Source organism: Podarcis filfolensis (assembly GCF_964270895.1).
Source record: "Podarcis filfolensis genome assembly, chromosome: 3".
Taxonomy (NCBI): domain Eukaryota; kingdom Metazoa; phylum Chordata; class Lepidosauria; order Squamata; family Lacertidae; genus Podarcis; species Podarcis filfolensis.
In genome coordinates, this window is record NC_139606.1 from 18,679,093 (window position 1) to 18,695,530 (window position 16,438).

At 43.9% G+C, this 16,438-nt stretch overlaps 1 protein-coding gene across 1 annotated transcript in view; it reads left to right on the forward strand.

Moving 5' to 3' along the window:
- VSNL1 (visinin like 1) overlaps positions 1-15,832 on the forward strand; it is a 113,054-nt gene extending 97,222 nt beyond the window's left edge. The window contains exons 3-4 of the mRNA XM_083607479.1: positions 13,576-13,791; positions 14,798-15,832. Coding sequence (XP_083463605.1) covers positions 13,576-13,791; positions 14,798-14,995 — 414 coding nt within the window. The 3' untranslated portion in view covers positions 14,996-15,832. The remainder of the gene's footprint in view (positions 1-13,575; positions 13,792-14,797) is intronic.
- Positions 15,833-16,438: the final 606 nt, after the last annotated feature.

The following is a 16,438-nucleotide window of genomic DNA, read 5'->3' on the forward strand; positions in this document are numbered from 1 at the left end:
CAGTTTAAGTCTATTTTTTGCATTTACTCATGTCTATAATCTGAACGGACTAGTTGAGTATGTAATCAATGTACAACTGGTACTATGAGGTTTTTGTCCGCAATTAACAATGTTCAGATAGGGGATCACACTGAAAGCATGAAGGACCCATGAGATGAATATTATCCCTTTCATCTAGCGTTTATTTTTCAGCGAATTTCCTGATGAAAGACAGGGTTTCATAAAACCTACATGCCTGCTCCCTGCCTTCCCGTCTACATTTATCATCCCCCTTATTTGATCGAGTCTCTGATCCTGGATTTGTCTGCATTCGCCTTTATCAAAAGTGTAAGGAAACTTCAATAAGAAGACAATCGGCTGCTTCCCTGCCCTTGCCAATCGTAGCTTTTTTGTGTATCATGTCTAGATTAGAAGACAGAACGCCACATTTACCTTCCAGCCCTTACCAGTTGAGGAGAGATGCAGATGATGACTAGCATCTATTACAGTGGTACCTCGGGTTGCAGACGCTTCAGGTTACAGACTCTGCTAACCCAAAAATAGTACCTTGGGTTAAGAACTTTGCTTCAGGATGAGAACAGAAATCGTGCTCTGGCGGCCGCAGGAGGCCCCATTAGCTAAAGTGGTACCTCAGGTTAAGAACAGTTTCGGGTTAAGAACGGACCTCCAGAACGAATTAAGTTCTTAACCTGAGGTACCACTGTATACTGGATGCTTTGTGATGCTGCAGGCCACTGAAATAATACATTCTTTCCCCCAGAGAATTCTGGGTACTGTAGTTTACCCCACCCCCACAGTGTGAAAATTCCCAGCAACCCTTAGCCCACTACAGTACCCAGCATTCTTTGAGACAGGAAATGTACATTGAATGTACTTTAAAGATAGAGTGTGGATACAGCCCAACGAGAATGAAGCAAGTGTTAAGTCTCATTGAGAACAATGGATACAATCCAGCCAATTCACTGGTTTCCATGGGGTGGATGTGCAATGCAATCCTAGGCATAGAAGTAAAATTCACATTTCCCACAATATTCAGTGGGACATGCTCTCAGATAATAAGCGTGAGTAAGGTATCTGGCTGCAGTAGCTTTCTTACTGAAATCAGTAAGGTGAATTTGCTTCTCTCCGCTGAAATAGAACAAAAGGCCAACCCATTCAACCCTCCCTTCTTCCCCTTTGTTTGCAGTTCAAAGCCAGTATGGTGGACCCTCCTTCCCAACCCCGGTGAAGTTTTGTCAGGTATCACCTGCATCCAAATTTCCCCTCACATAAAATTCAGTCACCCCCTGAATTTCAGTCTCTCTCTCTCTCTCTCTCTCTCTCTCTCTCTCTCTCTCTCTCTCTCACACACACACACACACACACACACACCACTTTGCCTGTATACACAGTGCTTTATGCTGAATTTCTGCAGGTTTTTTTCTTTTCCTGTTCATAGCTTTCAGTGATAGCCGGCCCTGAGAAGTGACAAATAAATAACTGGAATAACAGCAATTTAGGATTCCAATATATTTCACATCTCAGTTTGGTTTTAAGGTGCTATATTGTCTTCAGCAGAGTTTCAAACACGGATATTCAGTGCAGTTAGTGGGTTGGAGGAAAATCAACAACAAAGTCGCACATACTTAGCCCCAACCATTGACGTCATTATCAGAGTAATTGTTTCAGCCATAATGCCCAATGGGACCGCTGGTGAGCATTGCATAAGGGCAAGACTGCCAGTGTGCTAGCCTGTGGCACTGTTTGAGTGCCCTCGGCTTCTCATTGTTCAGATCTAATTAGAGGGCACTGTAATTCAAAATCAATTCATTTCCTGCTGGTTAGTAACTAATTCTCCCATCAGTGTGAGTCAAGAGATTATTTTTGCAGGTTAGAACTTTATTTAAGCTACAATTGCACCTGAGACCAGCCGTGTGTGCAGGCGATAAACAACAGGCAAGAAGCAGACATCTTTCTCAGCCTTTCGTGTTAGGTAAAAGGTGCTTTAGTGGAGAGGGAAGGGTCTCACATGGGTGATGCACTGTACCTGAACCCTGCAAAGGCAAAGCCTACCGCAGCAATTGCGCAGAATAGAGCTATTTAACTTAGGTTGTTGTTGTCGTTTAGTCGTGTCCAACTCTTCGTGACCCCATGGACCAGAGCACACCAGGCACTCCTGTCTTCCACTGCCTCCCGCAGTTTGGTCAAACTCATGCTGGTAGCTTCGAGAACACTGTCCAACCATCTCGTCCTCTGTCGTCCCCTTCTCCTTGTGCCCTCCATCTTTCCCAACATCAGGGTCTTTTCCAGGGAGTCTTCTCTTCTCATGAGATGGCCAAAGTATTGGAGCCTCAGCTTCAGGATCTGTCCTTCCAGTGAGCACTCAGGGCTGATTTCCTTAAGAATGCATAGGTTTGATCTTAGGTTACAAAATGGTAAATGTTTCTAAATTGCTTGTTTGTAAGGACAAAGATATGGGATGTGGGTGGCTCTGTGGGTTAAACCACAGAGCCTAGGACTTGCCAATCAGAAGGTCGGCGGTTCGAATCCCCGTGATGGGGTGAGCTCCCATTGCTCTGTCCCAGCTCCTGCCAACCTAGCAGTTCGAAAGCACATCAAAGCGCAAGTAGATAAATAGATACCGCTCTGGTGGGAAGGTAAACGGCGTTTCCGTGCACTGCTTTGGTTTGCCAGAAGCGGCTTAGTCATGCTGGCCACATGACCCGGAAGCTGTACACTGGCTCCCTCGGCCAATAAAGCGAGATGAGCGCCGCAACCCGAGTCAGCCATGACTAGACCTAATGGTCAGGGGTCCCTTTACCCCTTTACCTTTATTTTTTTTTTTTTTAAATATTTTTATTTTTCCATATAAACACAATACAACAAACATAAACATACAAAAACAAAAACAAAACAAAAAACATGTATCATTTCATATCCTAATTTCATATCCTATCTTCCCCGACTTCCTCATGCCTCCCCTTTCTGTATTCCAAATTCTTATCGATTGTTCAGCAAATCTTCCCTTATTTTAATTTAAATTTAGACTATTCTTCCTTATTTTCCTTGTCTTAACCATTGCTAATAGTAACCATTTACTTTCCAGTCCAACATCATTCTAACTTTCATTAACTTTGTGATATTTCTTTAAATAGTCCTTGAATTTTTTCCATTCTTCTTGCGCTGCTTCTCTTCCCTGGTTTCGGATTCTGCTCGTCATTTCTGCCAAGCCCATATAGTCTATCACCTTCATCTGCCATTCTTCCAGTGTGGGTAGTTCTTGCGTCTTCCAGTACTTCGCAATGAGTATTCTAGCTGCTGTTGTAGCATACATAAAGAAAGTTATATCCGTCTTTAACACCCCTTGGCCGACAATACCCAAGAGAAAGGCCTCTGGTTTCTTGGGGAAAGTATATTTAAATACCTTTTTAAGTTCATTATAGATCATTTCCCAGAATGCCTTAATCTTCGGGCAGGTCCACCAAAGATGAAAAAATGTACCTTCAGTTTCTTTACATTTCCAACATTTGTTGTCAGGCACATGGTAAATCTTTGCAAGCTTGACTGGGGTTATGTACCACCTATATATCATTTTCATAATGTTTTCTCTTAAGGCATTACATGCCGTAAATTTTATCCCGGTGGTCCACAACTTTTCCCAATCAGCAAACAAAATATTATGACCAATGTCCTGAGCCCATTTAATCATGACCGATTTAACCGTTTCATCTTGTGTATTCCATTTCAGCAGCAAATTGTACATTTTGGACAAATTCTTAGTACTGGGTTCTAACAGTTCTGTCTCCAATTTTGATTTTTCCACCTGGAAGCCAATTTTACTGTCCAGTTTAAACGCTTCATTTATTTGATGGTAGTGGAACCAGTCTCTCACCTTCCCTTTTAATTTCTCAAAACTCTGCAATCTCAATTTGTCCCCTTCCTTTTCCAAAATTTCCCAGTATCTTGGCCACTTGGACTCCATATTTAACTTTTTAACTGCCTTACCTTTAAGGACAAGGGTGGCTTGCTTAAGCTATGCAGCCCAAGCTTGGAGCATCCATCCTAGACCTTCTTACTGGCAGGGTTTGCATGGTGGAAAAGAGAGGACAAAAACCTTCCCAAGGTGAAAGGTATGCGACCTAGCTAAGCCTGGCAGGACAGCTTATTCTTTGGTCTTAACCTCTTCCTGCATCAATTAGAGTTAAACATCTTGGTTATATGAGACTGGAGATATCCCCCAGAGAGGCTAAAGACAACTTCTCCCAGAAAACATATCATAACCCCCTTTCTTTTGAGTACAGTGGTACCTTGGTCCTTGAACTTTATCCGTTCTGGGAGTCCATTCGACTGCCGAAACCATTCGAAAACACAAAGCGCAGCTTCCAGTTGGCTGCAGGAGCTTTCTGCACTCAAGCAGAAGCTGCGTCGGATGTTCAACTTCCGAAAAACGTTCGCAAAGTGGAACACTTAATTCTGGGTTTGTGGCGTTCAGGAGCCGATTTGTTCGACGACTAAGCCATTTGAGAACCAAGGTACCACAGTACATGCTTCACTTGATCTAGTGTAGGCCATCAAGTCTAGGGGGGGGGGTTAGTTTCCTTTCTTAGTTATAATGGATTGTACAAGCCATGTTTTATTAGAAGGGAATGCCTTAGAAGAGGCATGAGCAAAGGGAATGATTCTTCACATATTTATGTTATTTATTACATTTTCCTATGTTCCGCAAATCTTTTAATTATCTCAAAGCATTCTACACTGCTGTTTCCCATTTATTCTCATGACAGCCCTGTGAATTTTCTCACATTTTGGAGAATGTGACTGATCCAAAGTGAGTGCCATGGCTGAATAAGTACTTGAACCTGGATTTTCCCAGTCCAACTCCAATTCTCTAACTCAGGAGTAGCCAACATGGAAATTTCCAGATGTTATTGGGCTAACAGTAAGGTGAAACTGATAAGACAGAAACCTGGTGGGTCGTTTCTGGACACGTGTCACCTGCTAACATTTTGCATGTTCTAAAAATAGAGAACATGCACGGAAATATGTTAGCAATCCATGGTTTGTTTAGGGCATCCACTTTTTCCTGGCAAGAGGACTGTGCAGTAAGACAGAAGTACAACAGATGCAGCTAGTATTACAATGAAGGGCAGGTGGTGGGAACTTCACCTGTTGAATTTGCATAATTCCTCTGGCTGTTTAAAGTTTGGTAGTAATCCAGAAACAGAAAGCTGCACCCAATCCACAGCTAACGCAAGAGAAAAAATATTGTAAGGGGTAGAAGGTGGTGTCTTAAGTTTAGACATCTGCTGAGTTTAACAACACATCTTCACAAGTATTCTCTTTCTGTAGCTCTTTCCAGGGATAATAGATAAGTTTTCCTCTCTCTTCAGAAGTTTAAAAAACAGTCCAGCTATTTTCTAAAAATGAAAGCTATGGGGTCCCCCCCCCCAGCCTCTTGTTTTTGCTGTGAACCAGTTCTGGAAAAAAGGACTTCTTTCCCAGGGAAAATATTTACTTCTTGTTGTTTGAATACTGGAATGATTATGGTCTGGGTGGTCTCAGAAATTTATTTTCTGCAACTTGGTACTGTGTGATCATAACGCATTTTCTTCAGAAGGATAGAATTTCAAACTTAGTTTATTCAAAATATTGCACACACAAGCCAACAGATTTAGAGGAGTCATTGCAGCTTGAATTTATAGAGTGTAATCATTAGCATGTTAGCAGTTTCTGCAGAAAATCTAATTCATTAAAGCGTTTTCTGAAGAAAAAAACCAATAGCTTTTTTTTCTTCTCCCAGTAGAAATTTTAAAAGTGTGACTTTAAGCACGACAGGTAGTAGTTTAATCATGTCAGCATTATTTAAATACATTACTCTTGTTCGTTAATTAGTGCAGCTTCCAGCTCTGCTTAGTTTTACTGTGTAGTTTGGCTGCTTGTGATTTTATTTTTTAAAAAAATGTGGCATCACGTGCTGCTAGATAGTGAGCCCAGTCCGATAATCCTCAATCTGCTCATCTTGTTAGAGAGGTGGGCTGAGTTGGACCTGCACTTTCATATATAGATATTAGACGGGATAGGTAAAGGGTAAAGGGACCCCTGACTGTTAGGTCTAGTCGTGGCCGACTCTGGGGTTGCGGCGCTCATCTCACTTTATTGGCCGAGGGAGCCGGTGTACAGCTTCCGGGTCATGTGGCCAGCATGACTAAGGCGCTTCTGGCAAACCACAGCAGTGCACGGAAACACCATTTACCTTCCCGCCGGAGCGGTACCTATTTATCTACTTGCACTTTGACGTGCTTTTGAACTGCTAGGTTGGCAGGAGCAATGACCGAGCAACGGGAACTCACCCCGTCGCGGGGATTTGAACTGCCAACCTTCTGATCGGCAAGTCCTAGGCTCTGTGGTTTAACCCACAGCGCCACCCACATCCCATTAGGCAGGATGCATAGCCTTAATAAAAAAGCAGTGCAACAAACAGTAAACTGTGGACAGCCAATGTTTACAGATGCAAACCCCATGTACTTCATTCAGCATGTGAGATCCCACTATGGGTCTCTTCCCTTCCCCAACCAAGGTTTTTTTGTAGTGGAACTCCAAATTCCATCACTCCCGGTCAGCATGGTCAGTGATCAGGGAAGATGGAGCTCATCTGAAGGGCTAGCATTTTCCAACCCCAGCTCAACTCTGTTGACTTCTCTGAAATCCCCAATAAAAGAATAGCAGGATTGACACTTTGAAACAAATTAATCTGTTTTATACCCATGTTTAAGATATTGGGAATCCCCAGGCTAATTGGACTCCTAGGCACACAGTGTTTGGATACGAGCATGAGACATCCATTTATAGTATGCAACCATCCTTCGAGGCAGTCTCAGCTGGTAGTGAAATCACCAATTTCCACTTCGTGTGAATGTTTGTGTCGAAAGATAGCAAGATACAAAATCATTTCCAGTTCACTTGATTAAGTTGATTAAGAGAATTATCTCAGTTGGCGGTTTTTTGTTTGTTTCAAGAAGGGTACCTACCCATTGATTTTTCTTGTGGAAACTTAATCGCAGGTATCAGTGTGTGAATACAGATGTGAATATGTTATTTATAAGAGTGAGCAAAAAAAATAATTAGAAGAATATTTTTTACACAATCCCAGTACAGTGGTACCTTGGGTTAAGTACTTAATTCGTTCCGGAGGTCCGTTCTTAACCTGAAACTGTTCTTAACCTGAAGCACCACTTTAACTAATGGGACCTCCTGCTGCCGCCGCGCCGCTGGAGCACGATTTCTGTTCTCATCCTGAAGCAAAGCTCTTAACCCGAGGTACTATTTCTGGGTTAGCAGAGTCTGTAACCTGAAGCGTATGTAACCTGAAGCGTATGTAACCCGAGGTACCACTGTATTGGGGCGGCGGGTTTCCACTCTAGGTTCAGGAATCAGCTATGAGATCAAAAACCTAAGGTTTATTATTGTTACACCTGAAACTGGAAGACTTCGTTTTTCACTGAGAGCAGTTGAGATGCTCGTCGTTAGATATTTCCCTGCCCGCTATACCGCATGGCGTTCCAATTTTGCCAGTTTAATGTTAGTGCATGTGAGCAGGATTAAAAATGAACCTATTTTTGTTTGCAGATGACGGTTATTTTTAAAATTTGTGCCCGGACCTTTCAAGACATTTTCCTGTGGGGAGTGACCTGTTGTTACTTGCTCATTCAGTTGCTTCCTATGCCCACTTAACTGTAAGCACAGCCCAGCTCTTCGGCTTCCCTGCTTTCTGCTCTCTCTGTCTCTCTATCCAGAAGTGAGGGAAAGCTGCAGGCAGGACTGATTAGAACAGGAATGGGGAACCTGTACCCCTTCAGGTGTGTCTCTTTTGTAGGAAACATACACTCTTTTTTGGCGTTCTGTGTTGTCCAATTTTTGGATTACAACTTCCAGCATCCCTGGTCATTGCCCATGCTGACTGGGGCTGATAGGAAGGTTAGTCTGGGAACATCTGGAGGGCCACAGGGCCCCAATCCCTGAGTTAGAAAATACAGTGGTACCTCGGGTTACATACGTTTCAGGTTACAGACTCCGCTAACCCAGAAATAGTACCTCGGGTTAAGAACTTTGCTTCAGGATGAGAACAGAAATCGTGCTCCGGCGGCGCGGCGGCAGCAGGAGGCCCCATTAGCTAAAGTGGTGCGTCAGGTTAAGAACAGTTTCAGGTTAAGAACGGACCTCCAGAATGAATTAAGTTCTTAACCCGAGGTACCACTCTATTTGAAAGGCAGGCAACACAATTGCCATGTCTCTTCCTGACAGGGCCCCCAGTGACTTTAACAGCTGCATGGCGGGCAGAAAATTGAACCTGGGACAGCATTTCCTCTTACGAGGGTGCCGCAGCAGAAAAGGCTACGTCTGTTGACATTCTGCCTGCCATGTGGTTCTTCATGGCACACAATTTTGGGGGAATTGTGGTAACTTTGCATAAGTGTATTCTGCCTATTTCACTGGATTCACATACAGTGGTACCTTGGGTGATTCCTTGGGTGGTACCTTGGGTTAATTCATTCCGGAGGTCCGTTATTAACCTGAAACTGTTCTTAACCTGAAACACCACTTTAGCTAATGGGGCCTCCTGCTGCCGCCGCGCCGCCGGAGCACGATTTCTGTTCTCATCCTGAAGCAAAGTTCTTAACCCGAGGTACTATTTGTGGGTTAGTGGAGTCTGTAACCTGAAGCGCATGTAACCCGAGGTACCACTGTATTCCATTTACAGCTCTCTGCAAAGAGTTGCGAAGGAAACCTTCAAAAGTGTAAGAAGTAGTATCTTGTATCAGTTTGAGCCTATGCACACAGGCGGCAACAGAGCCCGAGGTGTTATTTTATTTCAGCAAGTACTCCTTCTGGTGCTAATACGATACATGTCAACATGCCTTGGCTTTTCATTATCAGCTTGAATGGAGCTAGCAACAAACTACTCTAAAGCACACTCCCCGCCCCAAAGAATTAAGAGTTGAGATAAGAATTACCTGTCCCTAGAAGGGCTCCCAGGGACGTGGGTGGTGCTGTCGGTTAAACCACAGAGCCTAGCACTTGCCGATCAAAAGTTGATGGTTCGAATCCCTGCAACAGAGTGAGCTCCCGTTGCTCGGTCCCTGCTCCTGCCAGCCTAGCAGTTCGAAAGCACGTCAAAGTGCAAGTAGATAAATAGGTACCCCTCCAGCGGGAAGGTAAACGGCGTTTCCGTGCACTGCTCTGGTTCACCAGAAGTGGCTTAGTCATGCTGGCCACATGACCCAGAAACTGTACGCCAGCTCCCTTGGCCAATAAAGCGAGATGAGTGCCACAACCCCAGAGTCGGTTACGACTGGACCTAATGGTCAGGGGTCCCTTTACCTTTACCTTTAGAAGGGCTCCCAGGGCGTTTTCCCATGAGGCCCAGTGCAGAGTGAGCCTATTCATTAAAACAAAGCAATGCCCAGGTCTGTTAACTCATTCAGAGATGCAACAGGACAGTGTCTTCCGAGTCTGTGCGCTGGGAATTGTTCAGTCACACCTGCATCAGAAATGGGACAGACGTACCCATCCTCCAAACTGGGAGGAAAGACAACCAGAGCAGTGGGTAGGTGCATTCTGCTCAGAGCAGCTTTGCCTTATTTATTTAGGTCATTTATATTCTACTTTTCCTCCAATCCAGGTTGTTCAGAGCAAGCTTTCCTCTCCCGCCCCCTTTTATGTCCCTCGTAGATTTGACCCGATAGGTACTGACTAGCTCAAAGCAAGGGCCCATTTGCACTAGACATTAAAAACAGTATCGTGCCACATTAAACAGTCCTGGCTTCCCCACCAGAGAAGAACTGGGACCATAGCTGGTTAAGGGTTCTGAGAGTATTGTCCTCATGGAACTACAACTCCCAGAGTTCCATGAATATAAACTGTTAAACCACTCTTGAAAACTGTGGGAAAATAGGGGTTGCCTAACTTTCACTACCGTTAACCAACCACAGTTCCCAGAATTCTTTGAGGGAAGCCACAGCTGATACCGTGACACACTGATCAGATGTTTGGAAGCTGTGGCTGGATGGTTACGTGGGAGCCGGTTGAAGTTAAATCCTTCGAAGACAGAGGTCATCTGGCTGGGACGGGACGATATGGGATTGAGGGGGCAACTCCCATCTCTTGCGGGGGTGCAATTAGTGCCAACACCGTCCGTTAAGAGTTTGGGTGTAATCTTTGATAGCTCCCTCTCCATGGAGGCGCAGATTACAGCTATAGCAAAGGCGGCATTTTTTCATCTCCGCCAAGCTAAGCAGTTGGCTCCTTACCTCTCTCGCCCTGACCTAGCCACTGTGATCCACGTGACGGTCACCTCCAGATTGGATTATTGTAACTCACTCTACGCAGGGCTGCCCTTGAGACTGACCCAGAAACTCCAGCGGGTGCAGAATGCTGCGGCAAGACTCCTTACGGGGTCTTCGCTGCGAGATCACATTCACCCGGTGCTATACCAGCTGCACTGGCTCCCGGTGGAGTACAGGATCAGGTTTAAGGTGCTGGTTTTAACCTTTAAAGCCCTATACGGCTTAGGACCCTCGTACCTACGGGGCCGCCTCTCCTGGTATGTCCCACAGAGGAACTTACGGTCTTGAAATAAAAACATCCTGAAGGTCCCAGGTCACAGAGAGGTTAGGCTGGCCTCAACTAGAGCCAGGGCTTTTTCGGCTGCGGCTCCAATCTGGTGGAACGCTCTGTCACAAGAGACTAGGACCCTGTGGGATTTAACATCTTTCCGCAGGGCCTGCAAGACAGAGCTGTTCCACCAGGCCTTTGGTCAGGGCACAGCCTGACTCCCTCCTTTGGCAATCTTTACAGAACTTAAGCTTATGGTTGCCATCAATTTGATTTTAATTAATTTTTATAATAAAATGTTTTTAGAATGTTGCACTATTTTATTGTTGTTAGTCGCCCTGAGCCCGGCTTTGGCTGGGGAGGGCGGGATATAAATAAAAATTATTATTATTATTAAATATGTACAGCAGATGGGATCCCAGGCAGGTGCACGGTTGAAACTCGGACTCCCAAGTCCTACCCCAATGCTCTAACCACTACTCCACACTGTCACCGACACACAGGAAGAATTACACATATTTTTAACAGCTCCCGTCGGTACATTACAGAGCTAGTTACAAAATGAGTTGCCCTCTTTTTCCTGCCCCCCTCCCCAATAGGAGAATGACCTAATCATATCCCCCCTGGGACGGACCTACAGTGCATGCACATTCACTCTCTGATGCAGGATTAACTAGTTCTAGGTAAACCTACGCATTAACTGTAATACACCGTGCGCTACTTTGGTGACAATTTTTATGAATGTTCTTAGTCCTGGCATCCCTCTGCCTGCTTCTCCTCATCCCATCACAACTAATTATGGTGTACAAGAGAATGTCTTAATAAAGGTAAAGGGACCCCTGACCATTAGGTCCAGTCGTGGCCGACTCTGGGGTTGCGGCGCTCATCTCGCTTTATTGGCCGAGGGAGCCGGCATACAGCTTCCGGGTCATGTGGCCAGCATGACTAAGCCGTTTCTGGCAAACCAGAGCAGCGCACGGAAATGCCGTTTACCTTCCCGCCGGAGCGGTACCTATTTATCTACTTGCACTTTGACGTGCTTTCGAACTGCTAGGTTGGCAGGAGCAGGGACCGAGCAATGGGAGCTCACCCCGTTGTGGGGTTTCAAACCGCCGACCTTCTGATTGGCAAGTCCTAGGCTCTGTGGTTTAACCCACATCAAAATAAAGCTGGCATTTGGGACCATGACTAACTGAATCAAAAGTTTTGCTTCTGCCAGCTTGCCTCCATCTTGTCCCCAATTTTGTCTCTCGGTCTGCCATCTTCTCTAACTGCCTAGCTGACAAGGGTTGGCAATCAAGGACTGGGAAAGGTCAAAGTCACCTTTTCACTCTCTCCCGCCTGTCTGGTCTTTTGGCTCTTTTTCTTTATCCTGAGTTCCTCTTCCATCTTGTTCCAGCTTGGATTCAGCCTTGGCTCACTGCTACTCAAACACACAATCTCCCTCCCTTTTAGAATAGCCCTATTAATAAAGCACCCTTTTCTGGCAACGCATTGATCTCTGCTGCGTTTTCCCTCCCAAGGAACTCTACAAGGACAATCCACTGTCCAAACCAAAGATCCTAATGCTACCCACACTCTGCTAATTTATAAATCTTTCTAGGTTTTAGGCTGGCTCTGCTGGATTGTCTTTTCAGCAGAAAGAGAGCCCGAAAGGCCACAGAGCAAGGTGGTTTTCCTAGCAGCAGGTCTAATTTCCTTCTGTCAGTCTTGTTCCTGAAGGGTTTTCTTCCTGAACAGAAATAGGTTTCAGAAATGCATAGTCACGTGCCGTGAGCAAGCATTGTTGCGTAGTACAGTCATACCTCAGGTTGCAAACGCTGTGGATTGCGTATTTTCGGGTTATGGACCGCGCCGAACCAGATGTACCGGAACAGGTTACTTCTGGGTTTCGGCACTAGTGCATGCACAGAAGCGCTAAATTGCACTTTGCGCATGTGCAGAAGCGATGAATTGTGTCACGCGCGTGTGCAGACACGGCACTGTGGGTTGCGAACATGCCTCCTGCACGGATCACTGTATGACTGTATGATTTTTTAAAATATGCTGGAGTGGGTGTGTGAAAGGAGAAGAGACAGCAACCGTGAGGAAATTGAAAATACTCCCTTTCCCCTCATAATTATAATTTCCATCATGGCAAAGTGCATCCTTCTTAGAAACATTGGGCACCCGTAAGGTGTTTGCTTTAAATGAAAATCACAAATATGGGAGTGGCTTTCATTTTCAAGTAATTAAAAGATGCGTAAAGAGGAAGGAGTTGGTCCTATCAGCCTGGTGTGCATGTCATGATGGCCAAACCATGCCTTTGTGCAGATGTGTTAGGATCCTGTGTTCCTCTCCCAGTCCTTCTGTGCTACCAAAGCTAAGCAATATCTTGATTGCTCCAGATCGTCATAATATAAAGGAATGGACAAAATGAGACCGGACAGGCAGAAATGGCAAAGGAGAATAAATATAACTTTCTGTTCTCCCTTTGGATAGCCAATATGTAGGCACCCATGAAATTCAATGCTACAGAAGGTCAGACAGACACACTTCGTCTTCATTTCATAAATGGACAATTTCATGGTTATTAGAATTCATAAGTAAGGCCAAAAGGAAAGGAAAAAAGAGAAATGCAGCCCTGATGAAAGCCAGTAAGTCTCATGCTTCTTGGCATAAGATGACAGCAGCTGGAAATAGCTAATTCTGTTTGATTTATAATATTATAAATTCTGCAGGCACTTTATAGAATTAGAGCCAAGATGTCATCTTCAAAGGGACCCAAGGCTACAGACTCAGAAATAGTTTCACTGAAGTCAGCTGAGTTACAATGGTGTCCAATGGGCAAGAGAGTGAAGCACTGAAAAAAACCAAATATTCCAGTAGGGCTAGGGGTGCTTAAGGCCTGGCTCTTACCATGCATTTTATACTTCAATACACAAAGGTAATAACACAGAGGTTTACACTGCCTCCTAATACTTTCATTTGTGTTTAATTTTGCAGTTTTTCCCCTACGGAGATGCTTCAAAGTTTGCCCAACATGCCTTTAGAACCTTTGATAAGAATGGCGACGGAACCATTGACTTCAGAGAATTTATCTGCGCACTATCTATCACCTCAAGGGGCAGTTTTGAACAGAAGCTAAACTGGGCCTTCAATATGTACGACTTAGATGGAGATGGAAAAATCACAAGAGTGGAGATGCTGGAAATTATAGAGGTGAGATTTTACACGCATCATCATAGAATTGTAGAGCTGGAAGGGACCTCAAGGATCATCTAGTCCAACCCCTTGTAATGCAGGACTGTGCAGTTGTCCCATACCGGGATTGAACCTGCAACCTTGCCATTATCAGCTCTAAGCAACTGACCTATTCAGGCTGAATGAACACTGAAAGCCTGTTTCCAGTATTCTGTCACATGTGACTAAGAAACAGCTTTTAAAAAAGAAAACCGTTCTGTGATTAGTTTTATAGTTATGATTATAATGTCAATTCCCTTGGGGCCTTTGTGGGTAAACTGTCAATCCTAAGCATATGTACTCCAAAGCAGAGTAGACATTCAATTTAGTGACCTTCCTTCTAGTTGACAAGTAGAGTTGTAGCCTAAATAAATTTAACACAGGATGGGGTTAAGAAGCTAAGAGCAGGTCTGAGCCCCAGGAACTGGCAATGCCAAATGCAGGGCATAGTCACTGAGTGGACTTCTTAATTTTGTCCTATATACCTGACATCATTAAGTCCCATGAGAAATAGAAAAAGTAACTGCAAAACTGGCTCTCTGTTCCCGGCCCTCTCTGGCAGATGCATCCCCAGTAGTTCTCTCACTGTAGCTTTCCCATTTCCAAAAGCCAAATGTTGAGCATCCCCTAGACATTATCTCTAGTGGTTTGTGAACTTCGCTGCAGAATAGCTGATGCTCATGCAAGATTCTCACTAGCTTATGAACACTATGTAGCAAACATGAAAATACTCTTGTTGGTATAGCTGTTCAGCCTCACATAATGCATTCCATGTTTCCTGCTTAACTCTCTAGTTGAAATCCTTTAAATTTAAAAGTGCAAGACTGCGCAATCACAAGTTAAGTTGCAATGCTATGCCCATTTACTTGTAAATAAGTGCCACTTAACTCAACAGGACTTGCCTCTGAGTGGACACTGTGTTTCAAAGGCCAGGCTAATCGTGCTGGACCTTATGAACTTTTCTTTCTCTCTCTCTCTCCTCAAGGCCATTTATAAAATGGTGGGCACTGTGATAATGATGAAAATGAACGAAGATGGCCTCACACCGGAGCAAAGAGTGGATAAGATTTTCAGCAAGATGGATAAGAACCATGATGACCAGATCACACTGGATGAATTCAAAGAAGCTGCAAAGAGCGACCCTTCCATTGTATTACTCCTGCAGTGTGACATTCAGAAATGAGCTCATGTAAAAATGCTTTCATGGACTGCACAGAAATTTAAATGTTCCATTCAGTTTGCAGCTATTTCCACACATACACACACACACAAACAAACAAAACAAACAAAAAAATTGCTTGGACTACCTATCAATGGACTTGCTTCTTGTGTTTGAAACACTTGTGTGCATGAGAATGTCAATTGCTACAGAATTTTAAAAGTATATATTATAAGAAAAAAATGCCACGATGTGATGTGTGCAATGTCATTTCATGAGTCTTATTCCTCCGATGCCTGTGCAGCACTTCCATGCTGCAATGAACTATATACTATTTATTGTTCATGTTTTACTGATGCTAGTTATATGTCTCCTAAACTGGGTAATGTTAGTGACACTGAAAACCCCATGGTAGTGTAAACTGTTCATTAGCAAACATGACACCCTTCTGCTGTATGTAGTGGACAGACAGAGGGAAGCTCCTCAGTTCTTGAGTCTGGTCCAGACATGTGCTCGTACTGTCAGTGAATATTAATGTATTCATTTGCATGACTTTTAGGTTTGCCTTAATTCTTACCTCATTTGCATCCTTTCAACCAGACAAAAAAAGAGAGCTATGTCAGAAGAATGAAGTATATGATGAAACCTTCTAAAAAAGCTAACCCTGCTAAAAAGTGTTCCCTAAATTGAAAGTTAACATATAAATATATATAATATAAATATATATAAACACATTTAAAATACTGTTTTACTGGAAGTTTAAAAAAGTTTTGTTGGGAGTGTATTAATTTCTGCTTGAAGTTTTCATAAGCTTCCAAAGAGGTTGAAATCAATGTCCCAAAATAAATTTATAACATTTGACTTCTCCTTTGTTTTCTTTTGCATGAATAACTGGCCTTTCTTGGGCGGAGAGCATCACTGCGGCTTTCTGTGATTTATAGACTAGTCCACAAAGAAGTCTGTAGAACATTTGGATTTTGAGGCATTTGGGGCCCACGCAAGAAAGCAGAAGTATGGCTGCAAGCTTCAGCATTTATGTTCCAATAAAATCAATGAGTTGCTTCCAAGGTGTATGAGGAACTTTAACAACCCTGTGCATTTCTGCTGAGAAATCAATCCAGTAAGATTTACTCCCAGGAAAGTGCTATAGGATTGCAACCTAGACAACTTAGATACAGTGGTGCCTCGCAAGACGAAATTAATTCGTTCCGAGAGTCTCTTCGTCTTGCGGTTTTTTCGTCTTGCGAAGCACGGCTATTAGCGGCTTAGCGCCTTGTGGCTATTAACGGCTTAGCGGCTATTAACAGCTTAGCGGCTTTAAGAAAACAAGGAAACAAAGGAACAAAGGAAACAAACTCGCAAGAACTCGCAAGACGTTTCGTCTTGCGAAGCAAGCCCATAGGGAAAATCATCTAGCGAAGCGACACAAAAACTGAAAAACCCTTTCGTCTTGCGCGTTTTTCGTTT